Source organism: Aphis gossypii, chromosome 1 (assembly GCF_020184175.1).
Source record: "Aphis gossypii isolate Hap1 chromosome 1, ASM2018417v2, whole genome shotgun sequence".
Taxonomy (NCBI): Eukaryota; Metazoa; Arthropoda; class Insecta; order Hemiptera; family Aphididae; genus Aphis; species Aphis gossypii.
In genome coordinates this window covers 19684020-19700463 of record NC_065530.1, presented here as the reverse complement: position 1 = coordinate 19700463, position 16444 = coordinate 19684020, and the positions used below count along the sequence as shown (strand labels likewise).

Genomic DNA, 16444 nt, shown 5'->3' with positions numbered 1-16444 from the left:
AAATACAAGATCAATAATATAATATCTAATATTCTAATTTATATTTTTGCGAAGACATTCTAAAGGACTTTTATAATCATTTTGACAGCTGAGAAACTATTCATTTAAATTTTGAATTAGTTGTATCGAAATTGTTGAAACTAAATAATTTACAGTAAAAAAAAACACTCCTTAGATTTTTATATGAAGGAACAGAAGTTTGTACTTGTATATAAATTATAATTTGCGTATTATCGATATCGATTATCATAAGTAGCCGAATGCAATAACATTATACATTATCCACTGCTGCAGAAGTTTTCTGCGAATATGTTGTGAGTAATATGAACCGGATAAAATTGGTTTCGAACGCGCAATTAACATCTGTGAGTAACGGATTGCGATTTGTTGGGCCCATATCAGCTATGCCTGTGTCACATATAAGTCATATTGTATCATAGATATTGTATCGCTGCTAAAATTATTATTCGGTCGAAGAGTGAATCGTCGCCGAGACGACCTTTCGCTGCCGTCGTCGGTGGAATTTCAGTCGACCAGTGCCACGATGTAGTCGCGCCAAAGGTTATAATATAGGTACCAGAAATAATATGGGTATAATATGGCCCGCAGTGTTTTAGACGGCGACAATAATAATTATTACTATTATTGAAGCAGAGGTCGACCGACCTCTCTTACCCGTACACGACGTTAAATGATAATAAATTGTTCATTATATTAAAAACACACATACACACACACACACACACGATGGTCGCCATTTAACTACTCGACTCGTTTTTGTACATTATGTTTTACGAACACGTATATACAAAACGACGATGACCTGTCAACCGTTCAGCAGCTGCAGTTCATACCAATAATAAATTGTCATATTACATGAATTGTAATCCAAAAAATTTACCAACAAGAGATCCTATTAACTGTACTCAATATGTACTAAATGTGTAGTTATTGGGTTAGACTGTTAAAGTGTTGGACACCTATATGATTCAACATTCTATAATATACAATGAACATGGATACGAGTATACAATTTAATATACATTATTAACGAACCTAATCGCTTTTCGAATGATAACGGTTGTAATATATTATCATTATATTTATTTACATTTAGTAGTAGAGGGGAAAAGTAAAAAAAAAAAAACACGAAAATCCAGTTGATTTTATAGTTACTGACTTTCCCAGAGATTAATAACATAATATCATAATATAATATGCAAACTAAAATAGTTTTATTCTATAATTAAAATCTAGTTTCTAACATATATAAATATAAATAAATAAATAAATAAATAATAATAATAATAATAATAAATTAAACAGACAAAAGTATAATATTAACTGCAGTTAAACAGTTTACACGTGCACATTTGCATGATATACATACATATTCTTAGGTTAATTATTAATTTTTAAGTATGTTGTAAAAGGAAATTAAAAAACCAACAATAAAAATACTAAAAATACTACAAAGACAATAAACCTAACATTATAATATAAATTATTATAATAATAAACAGTTTTATGCGGTTAAAAAAAAGTTTACGTACAACAATTTAGTGGGACTGATTCCAAGAGCTGAACATGAATATTTGTCGCCGCAGACTTATGTAATTGTCCAAAAATTATGTATATTATAATATTATACTTGTCATATAACGTGGTATATTATAATATTACATACCTACAACGCAAGCTCATTAACTCATCGTTGTATTATGTTTTGTCAATAATTACGAGTTCTCGGCAGTCGATTTAATGCGTAGGAATGTAAAGTAATAATATTTCTATATTACTGCTGTATTATCATTTACTAAGGCACAATAATAACGTATATTGCACTTAAAATTAAGATAGGTATATAAACAATAATAGTAGGTGCTTAGTGCGCGCATTGAACTCTTGGAACCGCGATGGATTTAAAATACATAATTCGCACATTATAACGTCTCAACTTGCAGCCTAACCGTCGTGGCCGAGAACAAACAATGCACAACAAACGCGTAAATTACAACACTTATTACTTATAATAATAATAAAAAAAATTACATATACATTTTGTTATAGGTAATACAGCTCGTATTAATCTTTAAAATATAGCCGTTCGTTACGCGCGTGCGCGTATAGCGTCGGCAAACTAAAGAAAATGCGTGCGTGCATATCGTATATTATTACATAGGTCGGTAAGCAAAAAAAATGTACATTGCAGTGCAATATACTAAAGGACAACGATATCGCGGAGTAGGTTAACCGCCCAGTTCATTTTATAGCGCTCGACAACCGTTACGATTTAAAAAATGAAACACTTAAGGTCCGAAAACTATATAAATTACATAGGAAAAAAATGGTTTTTTTTTTAAAATCGAAACGGTTGTCGAATGTCAAGATTCATTAGATGGATTATACCTGTCGTTTTTGCAAATCGCAATAAAATCGTGCGGGCGCGTGATCGGGCAAACGAAATGTGTACGACGAATCGTAATAAACATTACGCGTGCAGTACTACCTATAGTTTAGTTTAGTTGTGGCCGATTAAAAATAGACCGACCCGGTTAGGTTAGAGCGTTGCGGATTAGGACGATGTGCACCGCAGTGGATCCCAATTGTCGAGCGAAAGACGAGTTTCATAACAATAATGACTTACTAATGCCAAATGTAATATCACAATAATATTATGTATTAAATGTATATACAATAATATTATACTCTCAACATTCACCGTCACAACTACTCTGCAACTTTACACACGGCTGACAAATAAATATATTACAAATAAGAGACACAAAAGAATATATATATATATGAATCGTACAGATATCGTATTAGATTGTCCGGGTGAGTAGGCAATTTTAAGTACGTCCGTCGGACGTGCAGTAAATTGCGGTCGATACGCAGGCGAAATAAATAATAATCAATTTGTAATAAAAAAAAAAATTCTAAACAGTAACTGCTCAAGGAAGCCGTCGTCGTCGCAGCCCCGTTTGTCGTGTGGCAGTGGTGGCGGTGGCGGCGATAGGATCCCATGTATAGCGTGTAATAGTGACGGACGGACAGTAGAAAAATGGGCGCCGAAGTGTCGTACCAGATAGTGCATTTACATGATTTGGGAACGGCAAAAACCGTGTGTCCATGTCAAAAACACTTCTGGTACGGTCTTCGAGCACCTAAACGAAACGACGTGTGTTATATACGTGGTGTGAGCGTGATGGCAGTGGTGGACGGCGGTCGAGTAATGTACTATTATGACATTATGCTGAGTGAATAAAAAAAAAATAAAAAAAAAAATAAACGATAACGAACTGCACCGAACGCGGACGGCTTGCGCGACACGGTCGTAGTGAACGGCGAGAGAGCACTGCACACGGATTGCGATGCGGCGGCGGCGACACGCGAGCACGCGACGCGCCCGTAGGCACCGCACCGACTGTTTGCCGTTCGCGTAACGGCGCGCGTCGTCGTCGCGGCCGCCGACGGTCGGTCTCTGTGCCACCGACGACCGAAGAATGAAATGAACGACATGTACGATGTACGCGGCCCCGCGGCGGCGGTCGCGACGGAGCGGTGGTGGGCGCCAGCCAAAGCCGTGGCGCGGCGGACGGGCGCTGCCGCTCGCCACACTACGACGACGTTGCACAATTGCGTGCTTGACGACCGTGCGCCTGCGCACACTTGTGTGCGTGCGTTCGCGTGTATTTTTGTGCGTGTGTGTCCGCGTGCAACTGCGGCGGCGGTGCATCGCACGACTGTCGCGGTGAGGAGGAAGGGGGCAGCGTCCGGCCCGACACGCGCGCGTCGTATATCCGTCGTAAGAAACTATATATTCGCGCCCAATGTCCTCCCATCGTCATTACACCGCATGCGAAATTATACCCACCGCAACACCACACCCACTCCAGCCTACGCCTAAACGGGACCGAGTCGGTTACACCCGTCGTTGTTGTTCTCTCAGGGGTTTTTTTTTTTTTTTTTAATTTTTTGTACCTATCCACTTATTTCCAACCCCCGTTTACCGGTTTCTCGAGATATCTCTATTGCTCTATTAGCTCAGCTGTTGCGATACTCGGTGAGAAAACGACGATTGATATAGGTCACGACGCACGTAAACTGTACTAAAACAATACTGCAGTAATAATATGTTATCAGTGAAGTGTGTATGTATTAAACAAAAATATCAAACAAAAACAACTGCTGAAATATCGAAAAATTCAAGACTATCCACCATAATATAATACATAAATGATTCTTAATCAATCGATATATGGTCTGAACTCTCGCGTATAATATAGTTTGCCACACGCGATCACAATGAACCCTATACACTACGGGTATCTAATTGATTATTAATTATATCGGCATTCGCGTTACTAATGAGGAAAACACCACGACCACAACGACATACGATTAATTGTTTTATGCTAATAGACTTATATGGCATCTATTAATGCCATACATAATATATAACATCATATTATATTTTATATATTGGACCAATGTTAACTATAAAATGTTGTGTTGAAGAAGGTTTAAAAATTGGTAACTGCAATGCAGTCTCCGCAATCAACCAGATATATTACATTATTTAAAGCATGACTATGCATTTGATTATGAAGAGTTTAATGATGATTTTCAATTGATGTTTAAATAGCATTAGCTTAAGTTTAATTAACATCTAAATAACTGCGTATAAAAATAAGTGCATTTTATTTGAAAATAACCAGTAGGTAGCCAAAAAAATAAAAATAAACATTTTCACATCTAGACCACGAAATGTTACTAATTTACATTCATATTTCAGTAATATTATTTAGAAAGTTAAATCTTGTTTAAATAAACTATAATATTAATAAATTATTCAGCAGTAGGTACAATCAAACATATAACATTAACACATTACAACTATAGTCTTTAAAAAAAAAAAATAAAACTTATTTTCTGATATTACAATATACGGTTGATTATTAATTCGATAATATTTTAGATCGTATATATCTCTATAAACTGTATCTATTTAAATGAATTCTCGATGATTGAATTGGCATGTATGCAATATAATTCTAATAGACTGTTTAAATTAGGTACAGTAAAATTTGCAACAACAAAGTTTGGCAACCGTCATATATGTGCTATCAATAAACGTCCTAATCGAAACGGACGTGGCCCACTTGGCAAAGGGGTTTAAGTATGCAGTGGCGTATATACGATCGACCTACACTATTAGATTTATATTCACCTGTCTTTTCTTTTATTTTATTCTTTCGCACAATAGATTTTCTGACAAACTAATGCGGTGGCAAAGGATAAAAGAACGAACGTGAGAGTGGAAGTGTGAGAGAGAAAAGGCGCGGGAAGGAAAGTATGCATACATATATAGATATGTGTGTGTGTGTGTGTGTGTGTGTGTGTGTGTGTGTGTATAGATAAAAGCTTCAAAAAAAGTGTACGACAGTCGTTGTGGAGCGGGGTAGAAGGGATTGAAGAGAGAATACAACATTAAGTACTCGCCGCAATGCACCACTGACCTAGTTCAGCCGTGGGGTTTCGTGCCACGCGACTCTTGGCCCTTATAACCATTCTCTCTCTCTCTTTCTCTCTCATGCGGGTATTTTTATTATTACTCTACGGTATTGTAATATTTAAACACGTCATTTTTCCCGAACATCCGTCAGACTCCGATATAAATTTAATACTCTTTTAACCTTTTTCTGTATTGAAATAATGTGACGTACGTCAAAGAAAGGCAACTAAATCTAAAGTACTTACTTTAAGTTTTAGGTTTACTAAAAACTATTCAAATCAAATTCCGGGATGGATATGCGGCCAGCATATTTTGTAATCTTTGTATTTAATTTGAAATCGACAATACTTGCGAAACTGACTAACTGATATTAATCCGTCAAGGTCTATAGTGACAAACTAGATGGTAGGGCAGAGAGAGAAGAAAAACTACTTCCAACGCAATTACGCGAACATTTATTGAGTAGCAGCTAGTGTAACGATAAAATACTAAAGGAACGGTGATTTCCGGTACGAGGCCCACGCGACCATATTTTTACGCTGGATGTATACATCAATGCCTCTGAATTGCCTACTCATTACGCCCTCAATAATATTAAATTGCGCAACAAAATATTTAAATTTTTTTACACTATTTAAGTTTTGCAAAAGATTATAAATTATGTTATATTCTTTAGATAAGAAAACTATAAATACATTTTTTTAGTTATGTTATTTAATGAATAAAAAATTAACCGAATTATCATGACCATCAATAAATAAAAAATAAGTATTTATAAAAATATATCTAATATCTTTGTTATTTTAATTGAATAATTGATTAAAAAACAGTAAAAAAATCATCTATTATAAAATGGATTAAATAAGTTAGGAGTAAGTATTACGATTTACATTTATACAATATCATGTTTAAGTAGTATTTTATATTAGACTTCAATTGTATCTACGTATCTATTACATGTAATTAATGAATGTTACATAATTTGAAAAACAAATTCCACTAGAAGATAATATGATCAGTACACAAACCACAACCTTGACCGTTCATATTTAATATCATTTGCACATGATTGAATGACCAATCAAAAGACCTTCACACAATCTAGTACTTAATTCGAGTAAACGCCAGTATAAACGAAGTAATATAAAAACAATTTATAAATGATTATTAATTATTGTTGAATTATTATATAAAAATATCTATTAGAATTATTATTTTATGCTTGAAATCATTATTTGTATTTAATATATATTTAGTCTACGAAATACTACATAATTTATAAATAAATTAATATATTTAATGTGAACGGAAATTAACTAAATTTAAGGTGAAAAAATATTACATGTTATTTTAATATACCTATATTATTTAACATAATAATACACAAAGATAAAAACATTTATGGTTTGAATTCGAATTTTTTTAATATACATTTTATTCAATTCATGTTTGAAAAGCACGCTATAAAAAATAAAAAGATGCATTAACAAAATTCAACAAACAAATAGCACGATATAAATGCACCTTACAGAGACAATGGCAACAAATTTAAATTTAGATGAACTCTGCTGTTTTAATTTAGGGCTCACTTCTTTGTTGGTTTACGGTGCAAAACAATTTGTTTAACGCAATAAATTCAAAGCAATTTATCGCCTCAACCCTTATATATAGTTTTAAATTACATGAGACTTTGCACATTGTACGAATATATACAGTTTATAAACAATTAATTTTAACACTGGAATTTACGTAACTGTATGTACATATTATGCTCTAAGTTCGTTTTTAAAGATATAGACGTTATTAAATTTATTTCTAACCAAACATAAACACATTACATTTAACAATAAATCAAAACGATAAGATACTGAAAGTTGTACATTAATAAGTGGTTAAAAATGTTGTAAATTGAATAATATACCTTCTCTGTATACAAATACCTAGCCTTTAAATATGCTAAAAATTGTTTTTAACTTATATGTTTACTATTGTTGATTAAAATTATGAGTATAAACCAACCTTATTAGTCATTATAGTCATACATAGATTGTGCTTGTAAAAGAAAATCTACGGTATATTTATCACTGTTCAAAATAGAAATTAGTCAACCACCTAAACTAAGAGTAATTTATTTTATGTAAAGCGTTTAATAACTACCCACTATCGTAGACGATTCTTTTACTACATACTTACTATTTTAAATCATTTAAATTAAACATGAGTTATTACAGGTTGCTCGTACATGAATATTTATTAAATAATCAAAATAATAACTAATCAGTTATAACTTATAAAAAACATATATAAAAACATATATTGTAAGAAATTAACTTAAATTTTACAATTTATTATTAAACTGTTTGAACAATTGGATTTGATTTGTTTTTCTAATAAAGATTATTTAAGTTTTTCTTAGTACCGAATTATATTTATAAAAATACAATAAGTCATAAATAAGTTTGATTATTGTATGTATCTACGTATGTAAATATTACTATTTTTGGCTATAAAAAGCTTTTTATTAAAAAACAATAAACATTCATTATTTTAACTATGGTTAGGTATTTAATAATAATTATTTTATAGCAGCAATATAAGTGATTGCACTATATTTTTAATTTAAACTTGTTTTTAAAACTTTTATTATTTGTGAGAACTGATTATTTGTATTTTTTTTTTCAAAGTCAAAAATACCTTGGTATCAAATAAACAAAATTAATAATAATTAGAGTGAAAAACAATTAGTTTAATATATTGTTTCATAAGTATTAAACTTATTATTTTTTATAAAATACGGAGTATTGATAGCTACATCAGAGGTACCTACTTAGTTTAATAATACAATATGATAGCTGTATTATAGGTACGTAGTTTAATACATACAAATAATCTTATTTTAAGAGGACGCCACACCCGTATGTGTTGTCTTTGTCTTATACACGCATATCATAGTTAAAACTGTTTTGCTACTGTATTGCTTCGGGATGACTACTCCCTTGATAATTATATCAAAATTACCAAAATTATAAATCATACTGGGAAGAATTTTATCTGTGTCGTATTTAGGTTGATAGTAGTAACCAATAATTTTTAATAATTAAATGAAAAAAACATAAAAGTTCTCAAACCGATAAGTTTGTTATATTCATATAATCAAAAAAATTAAAACGCTACGACACAGGTAGTTCTTCCCAATGCAATTTATAATTTTGGTAATCTTGATATAATAATAATTAAATATATTTATTACGTTAGAATCAACTGTTAAAATCATTAACATTAAAAATGTAATAACTGGATCATTAATTAAAATAAAAACTCTGTCCTACATGATTCTACCGGTACACGTGCAAGTTGTAATTTTTAAGTACCTATATAAAACTATGAAATCGATCTGCAATGAACTGTACGTGATATGTAGGGAATATGAGTATATGACATATTAATTATTATCATTAGTCGAGGTAACCCGAAACGCTCAGTATACGCGAGATGACAATATAATATTATCATGATTTTATATTACCAAAGCGGCCAACTAACAGCTCATATAGGCACCTATTTAAATTTTAATATTTTATAGAGAAAAATTCCGTGTTTGTACACTATATATTGCCCAAAACGAATAGCGCCATATATTTAATGGTAATGATAAAATATATTATTCAATACAATATTAAATTATACTATTTTGGTAAATATCCAAAAGCACTAACTGGTGAAATATATTTTTTAAGAATAAATATTAGTGATGCAATACAATATATTTTTAGTATACTATATCAATAATCAATACCATAATATCAAAAAAAAATGTAAATAAATTTATGGGATAAGTAGATAAACATTTTAAATTATCCCCGTCACGAATCATGTTTTTAAATTATAAAATAATAATAATTGTTAAAATATGTAGTTTCATCCAAATTTTAAAATAAAGAAATCAATTTTTTCAACAACTGGTAAGTATAAAAATGAGTATTTTCCTTAATTATTTTTTCTTTCGACCCTCTATCTATATCCGATTAGTTACTAGAAACCATCTTTTAAAATCAAAGCATATTTAGTGTTCTTAATGAAGAAAAATAAAATTATTGTAAAATCATTATACCTAACATTCCGTTTAGAATCTAAAATAATATCTAATAGTATTTAGATAGCAAGTTATATTTATTATCATATCTGATATTTGATTAAATCGTTTATTTTCCATAAAAATAAAAATAAAATGTACTTATAACTACATCTATATCGATATAAGTATCAAAAAATCGTTTGATATCGTTCACTGAATACTGTATTATGCACATCATAATTATAAGTCATAATCTATAGGTACTTAATTATAGTACATAGGTAGTATATTATTCTGTATTATTATATTAATTTACCTATTTTAGAGCGAATAGTAATTGTAGTGTGAGAATTAAACAATTGCACACCGATGATGATAACAATTAAATGATAATTAATAACGCAATAACAATACTACAATATTATACTTGTGGTTTTTTTACAATTAATTTCCGCAAGCCGCAAAAGATAAATACGTTATAATGACATTATAATATTATCACTATATTTTTCCGAACCAACGACGGCGACAAATTGTATTTGGTTGTTCCCAAAATTCTACGTTGGTGTTATTTTTATCATTAATTACAATATTGTATAAGGCTATTTAACTACAGGAATACCTTAAACTTATAACTACTATCATCTTAAATTGAGTAAGTAATGGTGTACATGATCTTGATCTGCGGTATATGATAAACTATTATATAATATTGTAAATGTTATTATTTTGTACTTGTACAATAGTTATTACTTAATATTAATAATCCATAACGTTATTATTTAATACACAGATTTTCATTACGTTAAAGTGCATAGGCGTAAATAGAGTTTGAGACTTGAGAGGAGAGGGACTATACAACAGTCGACAGTTAGTCCAACGCTATTTGCGCCTATGAATTAAAATACTTATAATAAAATTAACGTGCAAAACGTGTATCCAGTGGTGGAGTGATGTCGTCTGTAGTAATTGTTCTGCGATGGAACTGAGATACCACCAGCTGTGTTCACTCTGATTTCATCGAATAATTATCGAAACAACAAGACAAGTTAACACAGCGAGGTTCCCAGTCCCACACAACAGAATGGTCGCAGTTTCGTCTGGCAGCCACGGTCCGCGTCCTCATATTGGTTGCGTGATCTGTCGTCAATGTACGGCGGTAACACGCGCCGTCTTTTACCCATAGATCGCGCTGCGTGTACCAACGTGTAACCACATTGATACGTTTTCATAATATCTCATATAAATTAAAAAATACATGTATTCATACAAAAAATGATTGCACACCACTATGAAAATAAAAAAAAAAAGGTTGTCTACTGTGTAATAGTGGTTGCCGGCGAAGGGAATGGCACGTTTTAGACAATTGACAATGGACGAATAAAAATATCGTATTAATTTTAATCGTCATGTTTATAAGTACACGACACAACCAACGGGTACATAGTGTTTTATTTTTATCGAATAACAACGTTAAACGTGATAATAAATTATACAGTCTCATGTAGAAAAATTTGTGGATATGACCACCACTAGGCACTAGTACTAGTGCACCACCACCATCTCCTCCGGCCAACGTCGGAATCGAGATTTATCGATAGACCAAAACACCCCACCCAACACAAGTTCGGTTGCTTATATTGTTATCACTATAATATTACTATTCGACGAGAGTTAAGCACACGTTGTACTCACAGTTTGTTTTTGTGCGACTCCTTCACCTTGTCGTCACCTTCGATCCGATAAATCTTGCCGTACATGACATACTCGAAACTGTCGGCCCTAGAGCCGTTTTGATCCATTTCTATGGGGTTCCAATCACCAGCGTCAGGTTGTCCATCCTCGCGTAATGTGGTGGCTAACACTAGCCTGAATTTATCACCTATAACAAAAAAAAAAAAAAATGCGTTTTTTAACAGGTCTATTCCGTCTCATCTACGGGAGGTTTCATAACGTTTACCGAGTTCCATAATCACAATATTATACCAACGACCTTTATACTATCTTTACCGGCATTTTAGGAAACCGGTTGAATAGGAGAAAAAACCAGAGACATTTAAAAATGAAACCGGTTAGACTAATTTTTCTATTCACCATATAAGCATAATATTCATATGACCGATGACAACCAAACTACATACGTAAATATTATTATAGTTGCATAGAAAATTAACGCTTGTACAGTCCGCACAACCAAAAATATAAGATTATGAAATTTTAATAATATTTGGGAATGCAATACTGCGGATATTTTTTTTCCGGAGACAACTATATTATAATACCTACCTAATTGATTCGTCGCGTTGCAAATACCAATAGTATATATATTATACATACACATTACACAGTTATCTAATCTACTACCCCGTTACATGTTAACAGTGAAATTTAATAGACTACTGTTGGAATTTGATCATTTCATAACTTACCCTTTCTACTATATTATTCACACTGATTTTTAATGGGCGACGAAAAGAGAAAAATCAGTTAAACGAAACCGTAATCTAACGCATGCGTATTATAATATAAACGAGTCCATTAATTAGAATAATTATTAAGTGTTTTACACGCATCATAGGGCATATTTAATATAATATGTTATTTGTAAAATCATAATAATGTTATTGTGTTCTCAAACTTTGAACGACAAATTTTTTTAATATGATAACCATTGGATATTATTAAATACATAGTATATATATATATATATATATAATTAAAAATTATAATGAAGTATTGGATACTGAATATACCTACTACCTAATTATTATATTTATATGGGTTTTTTTTACAATTGTTTTAATTAAATTCATTGCGAAATTGTAAGTTTATTTACATAATAAATTGTATAGGTACCTACAAGTTTTATAAAATACGAATTTTATATTTTATTTTTTCATAAATAAAACAAGTATTGATAATGTTATATAACTATAATGAATACATAGAATTAGTAGCGCTAACTAAAATTAAAAAAAATAGTACACTGCATAATGCATATGTTATTTGTCGGTCAGTTGTTTATCCCTATTCCTTACAGCCTGGCAAACATAATTATGCATTTATAATATTTACATAAATAGTTTTTTGGGTACACACTACACACGGACCACCACCAACCTAGAAATGGGAGGTGATACTCCCTCTTGGGTTATAATCTATAGATTCGGCGTCACCGCATAGAAAATCTCAAAATTATTTATACATATTTATCATTGAAAACATGTATAAGACGAATAGACAAATTGATAAAAGTTCGTGTTATGGAAGAACCTGTTTATACGCATCAGATACATACACATTTTAGTTATTACTCATTTTGACACTTGGAATCCTGATATCTTCTACGTATATAAATATAGTATGGTATATACCTACTATAAAAATTAAATTCTTGAAAACCAGTTTTTTAAACATCAGATACTGAGATAATATTTTATATTACAAATTAACTTGAACATTTCAATTAGATAAAAATATTATTGATTACAATAGTTTGAAATTTTAATATTAAAAACTTTAAAAACAATTTATTAAGCTAAAAATAATTAAATTCAAAATAATTCATATAACATGGTATAGGTACTTGTAAATTGTACACCTAACAAAGTTTTTAAACATTTTTAGTTTAATCACTGATAAAATTAAAAGTAATTTAAAAGTATATCAATATACTTAATGGGAAAAAAATAAAATATTTTTAGAGTTCTATTATGCATATTTTGTGATTTAACTATAAGGGTTTGTCTAAATATTTAATTAATTAAGTTAAAAAAAAAAACAGATCCAGATTTGCAACGACAAGGCAAGGCCTTTAGTAGAGAAGGAGAAGATATAGGCATATAATATTATAATTTACTTAGTAGTAATATTAATTTATTAACATCGATTAAAAATTTAAAAACTGATATGATAAATCAATAACTTATAGAAGCAAATGTTAGTCATTAATCATTAAAGACATTACATGCCTTTAACTTCCCATAAATGATTCTTTTTTGACTTCTTTGAACTCGTCAATCTATTAAAATTATATATTTTACATCATATTTAAAAAAAATTTCACTTAACGTTTAAAGTACTTACTGAATTATTTAGCTTTATTCATTGTTTTGAATTGATATAAATGGTATAATATTATATCCTTATAACTTTTTTATTTATCAAATAATTAAGTTTATTTTCACTGGTTACTGACTATGTTTTGTATTTTGTTATTGTTATTTATTTATAATTCTTCATTTGCCTTAATTTACAGGTAAGTGAATATATATACATATAAATATATATAAATATAAATATATATACCTATAACAAAATATAACGATCAAAAAACCAGAATTATTATTAATATAATATAGACAAATATAAGATAGCCATGTCTACTAGACAAGTATAATCAATTTTTAAAACACTAAAATTGCACCTAGATCCTAGATTGATGAGCATAATACATTCTTCAGGATTAGATTTTGATTACAGTAACGGGTCATTAAATGGTGGTCAGCATAGAATATTTTATGTCAGCTTAGCTCTGATATTACACATTTTATTTGTACACGATAATTGTATTAATAAAAAGATTGAATATTACTTTATTTTGAATGTTTTATCATTGTTATGATGTTTTACAAGTTTAAACTGATACCACGTAATATAGTAATATACTAATATCCAATAAATTAATAAAGATAAAACATTTATATTATATTATACAGTTTATATGTCTATTAAAAATATTACAGTGTTATAAATTAGTTTATTAAATTCAACAATTTATTGACAAAACCAACCAAAAGCCATTACCTAACCCACAAGCATATATTAATTATAAATGCGTATATTGTAGGTATATTGTATAAAATATAATCCTAGAAACAACAATAATAATTATAATAAATCATAGACATGGTTTTTTAATTCATGGAAGTTGTTTATTACAAATTATAAACTATATTATTAAAATATATGCATTCATTGTGTTTACTTTATATATTATTGTAAAAAATATTATAGTTTTCAAATTTTCGATTTATTGCCAAATATATATTAGTATATTACGATAAAGCATATTATTATTCCAAATTATATGTAATATCTCATTGATTATAAAAAAATAAATTTATAATCAATGGTAGTAAGTATAGAATACCTACTATAGTACTATTATAATATTATTGCAACATTTTTTATTTTATTTTTCGTGTTTTATAATAGTATTCAGCGTAAAATTATGTAATGTTTCCCTGTAAAATACATTTTCGGTAAAGACAGTGGCAAGTTATAAAATTACTTATTTTCTGAGAACCAATTAGTTTTGAAACTGCATTTTTACCATTCTAATGTATATTACTACTATTATGTAACGTTTTCATTTGAACGCCTGGCATGAGCTGTAGATGCGTTTGTTATAACAATTTTTACCACCGGACCAATTTCTTATGTCACTACTCACTATACAGATGATACGATAGGTTAAAACACCGACAGCTGCGAGTGGTTAACAGTCATTTTCGAAAATTGTCGTTTGCGTATCATTAATCTTTCAGGTACATAATTTTGTTGGTTGACGCCGTTGACGGTCATTTGCCTATCTCGTGTATCGACACCGTGAACAATATATTAATACATATGAGCATATCTCAAGTTCAGAAAGATTTAGATATTTAAATATAGTAATATATTAAAACATTTAACCGAGATTATTAAGATTCCGATTGTTTAAATAACATTATATTTTAATATTCCTTTTATTGAAAACGTCAGTGATTGCTCAAAGACACGCATATAATATAATATATAATTTTCGTTCTCCATTATGGTGGATACTCAATGTGCCAGAAATGTTATAGGTTCGCCCTAGTTTTTTCATTTTTGCAGAGCTCGATCCTCCTTCACCACCCTCACAACTAAAATTCTCGACGACCGCCGTGCGAAGGGGGTCGGTTACCATGCGCAATCGTGTGCGCGCACGTCTTAGTGATTTTTTTTTGTTGTTCATTATTCAATATTTATTGAACATACATAGAAGCGCAGTCAGGATTTTTGTTTGGGGGGAAGGAATTAAAAACGTTTTTACTTTCTTTACACACAAGTAAAAAAGTCATTTTGACTTAGTTTTATAACACATACGTACTCAAAAAAATTGTCACAGTGACAAAATCGAACGGTCTGAATTGTCCTAACGAAACGTAATCGCTAGTATCTATAAATCTAAAAATAACCTTATCAGTTATCTCGAATTCACGTACTATTAAACTAATGAGTAATACACTTTTGGTTCGGTGTACAATGTGTATTTAGCATAACAATACAAAAAAACCATCATCATTTCATCATTGTAATACTATACTCGCTATAATAATGCATAATTAATGAAAGAATTTTTTTTTTTTTGGGAGGATTAAGCTCCAAAGCCTTCCTTTTGAGTGAGCCATATAACACACACACACACACACACACACACACACACACACACACACACACACACCACACACACACACACACACACACCACACACACACACACACACACACACATTCAAAACTATGCACAATGTACCTCTAATAATATTGTATTTTCGTGGTGGGTATCTGAAAACGTGGCGGTGGCGGGGGCGAGAGCGACGTCGAAGATTCGAGCGCGCCCGCGCGGCGACCGAACGAGCGCGATTGGCGGCAACGGTGTGCGAGATGAAATATACGCGGAGCGGTTAGGAAGAGAGAGGACCGTGAGTGTGTGTGTGATAGAAAGAGTGAGTCGAGAGGTTAGTGACGGGAAGTAGGGGGGCAAATAGCGAGAGTGAGCGCGCGACGACGTCCCGCGCGCGTACAACCTTGGCACTGAGAACC

The 16444-nt window shown here is 30.8% G+C and overlaps 1 protein-coding gene across 1 annotated transcript in view; it reads right to left on the bottom strand.

Moving 5' to 3' along the window:
- The window catches only part of LOC114128922 (DNA-directed RNA polymerases I, II, and III subunit RPABC3), a 53541-nt gene that overhangs the window by 6517 nt on the left and 30580 nt on the right, over positions 1-16444 (bottom strand). The window contains exon 3 of the mRNA XM_027993531.2: positions 11289-11475. Coding sequence (XP_027849332.1) covers positions 11289-11475 — 187 coding nt within the window. The remainder of the gene's footprint in view (positions 1-11288; positions 11476-16444) is intronic.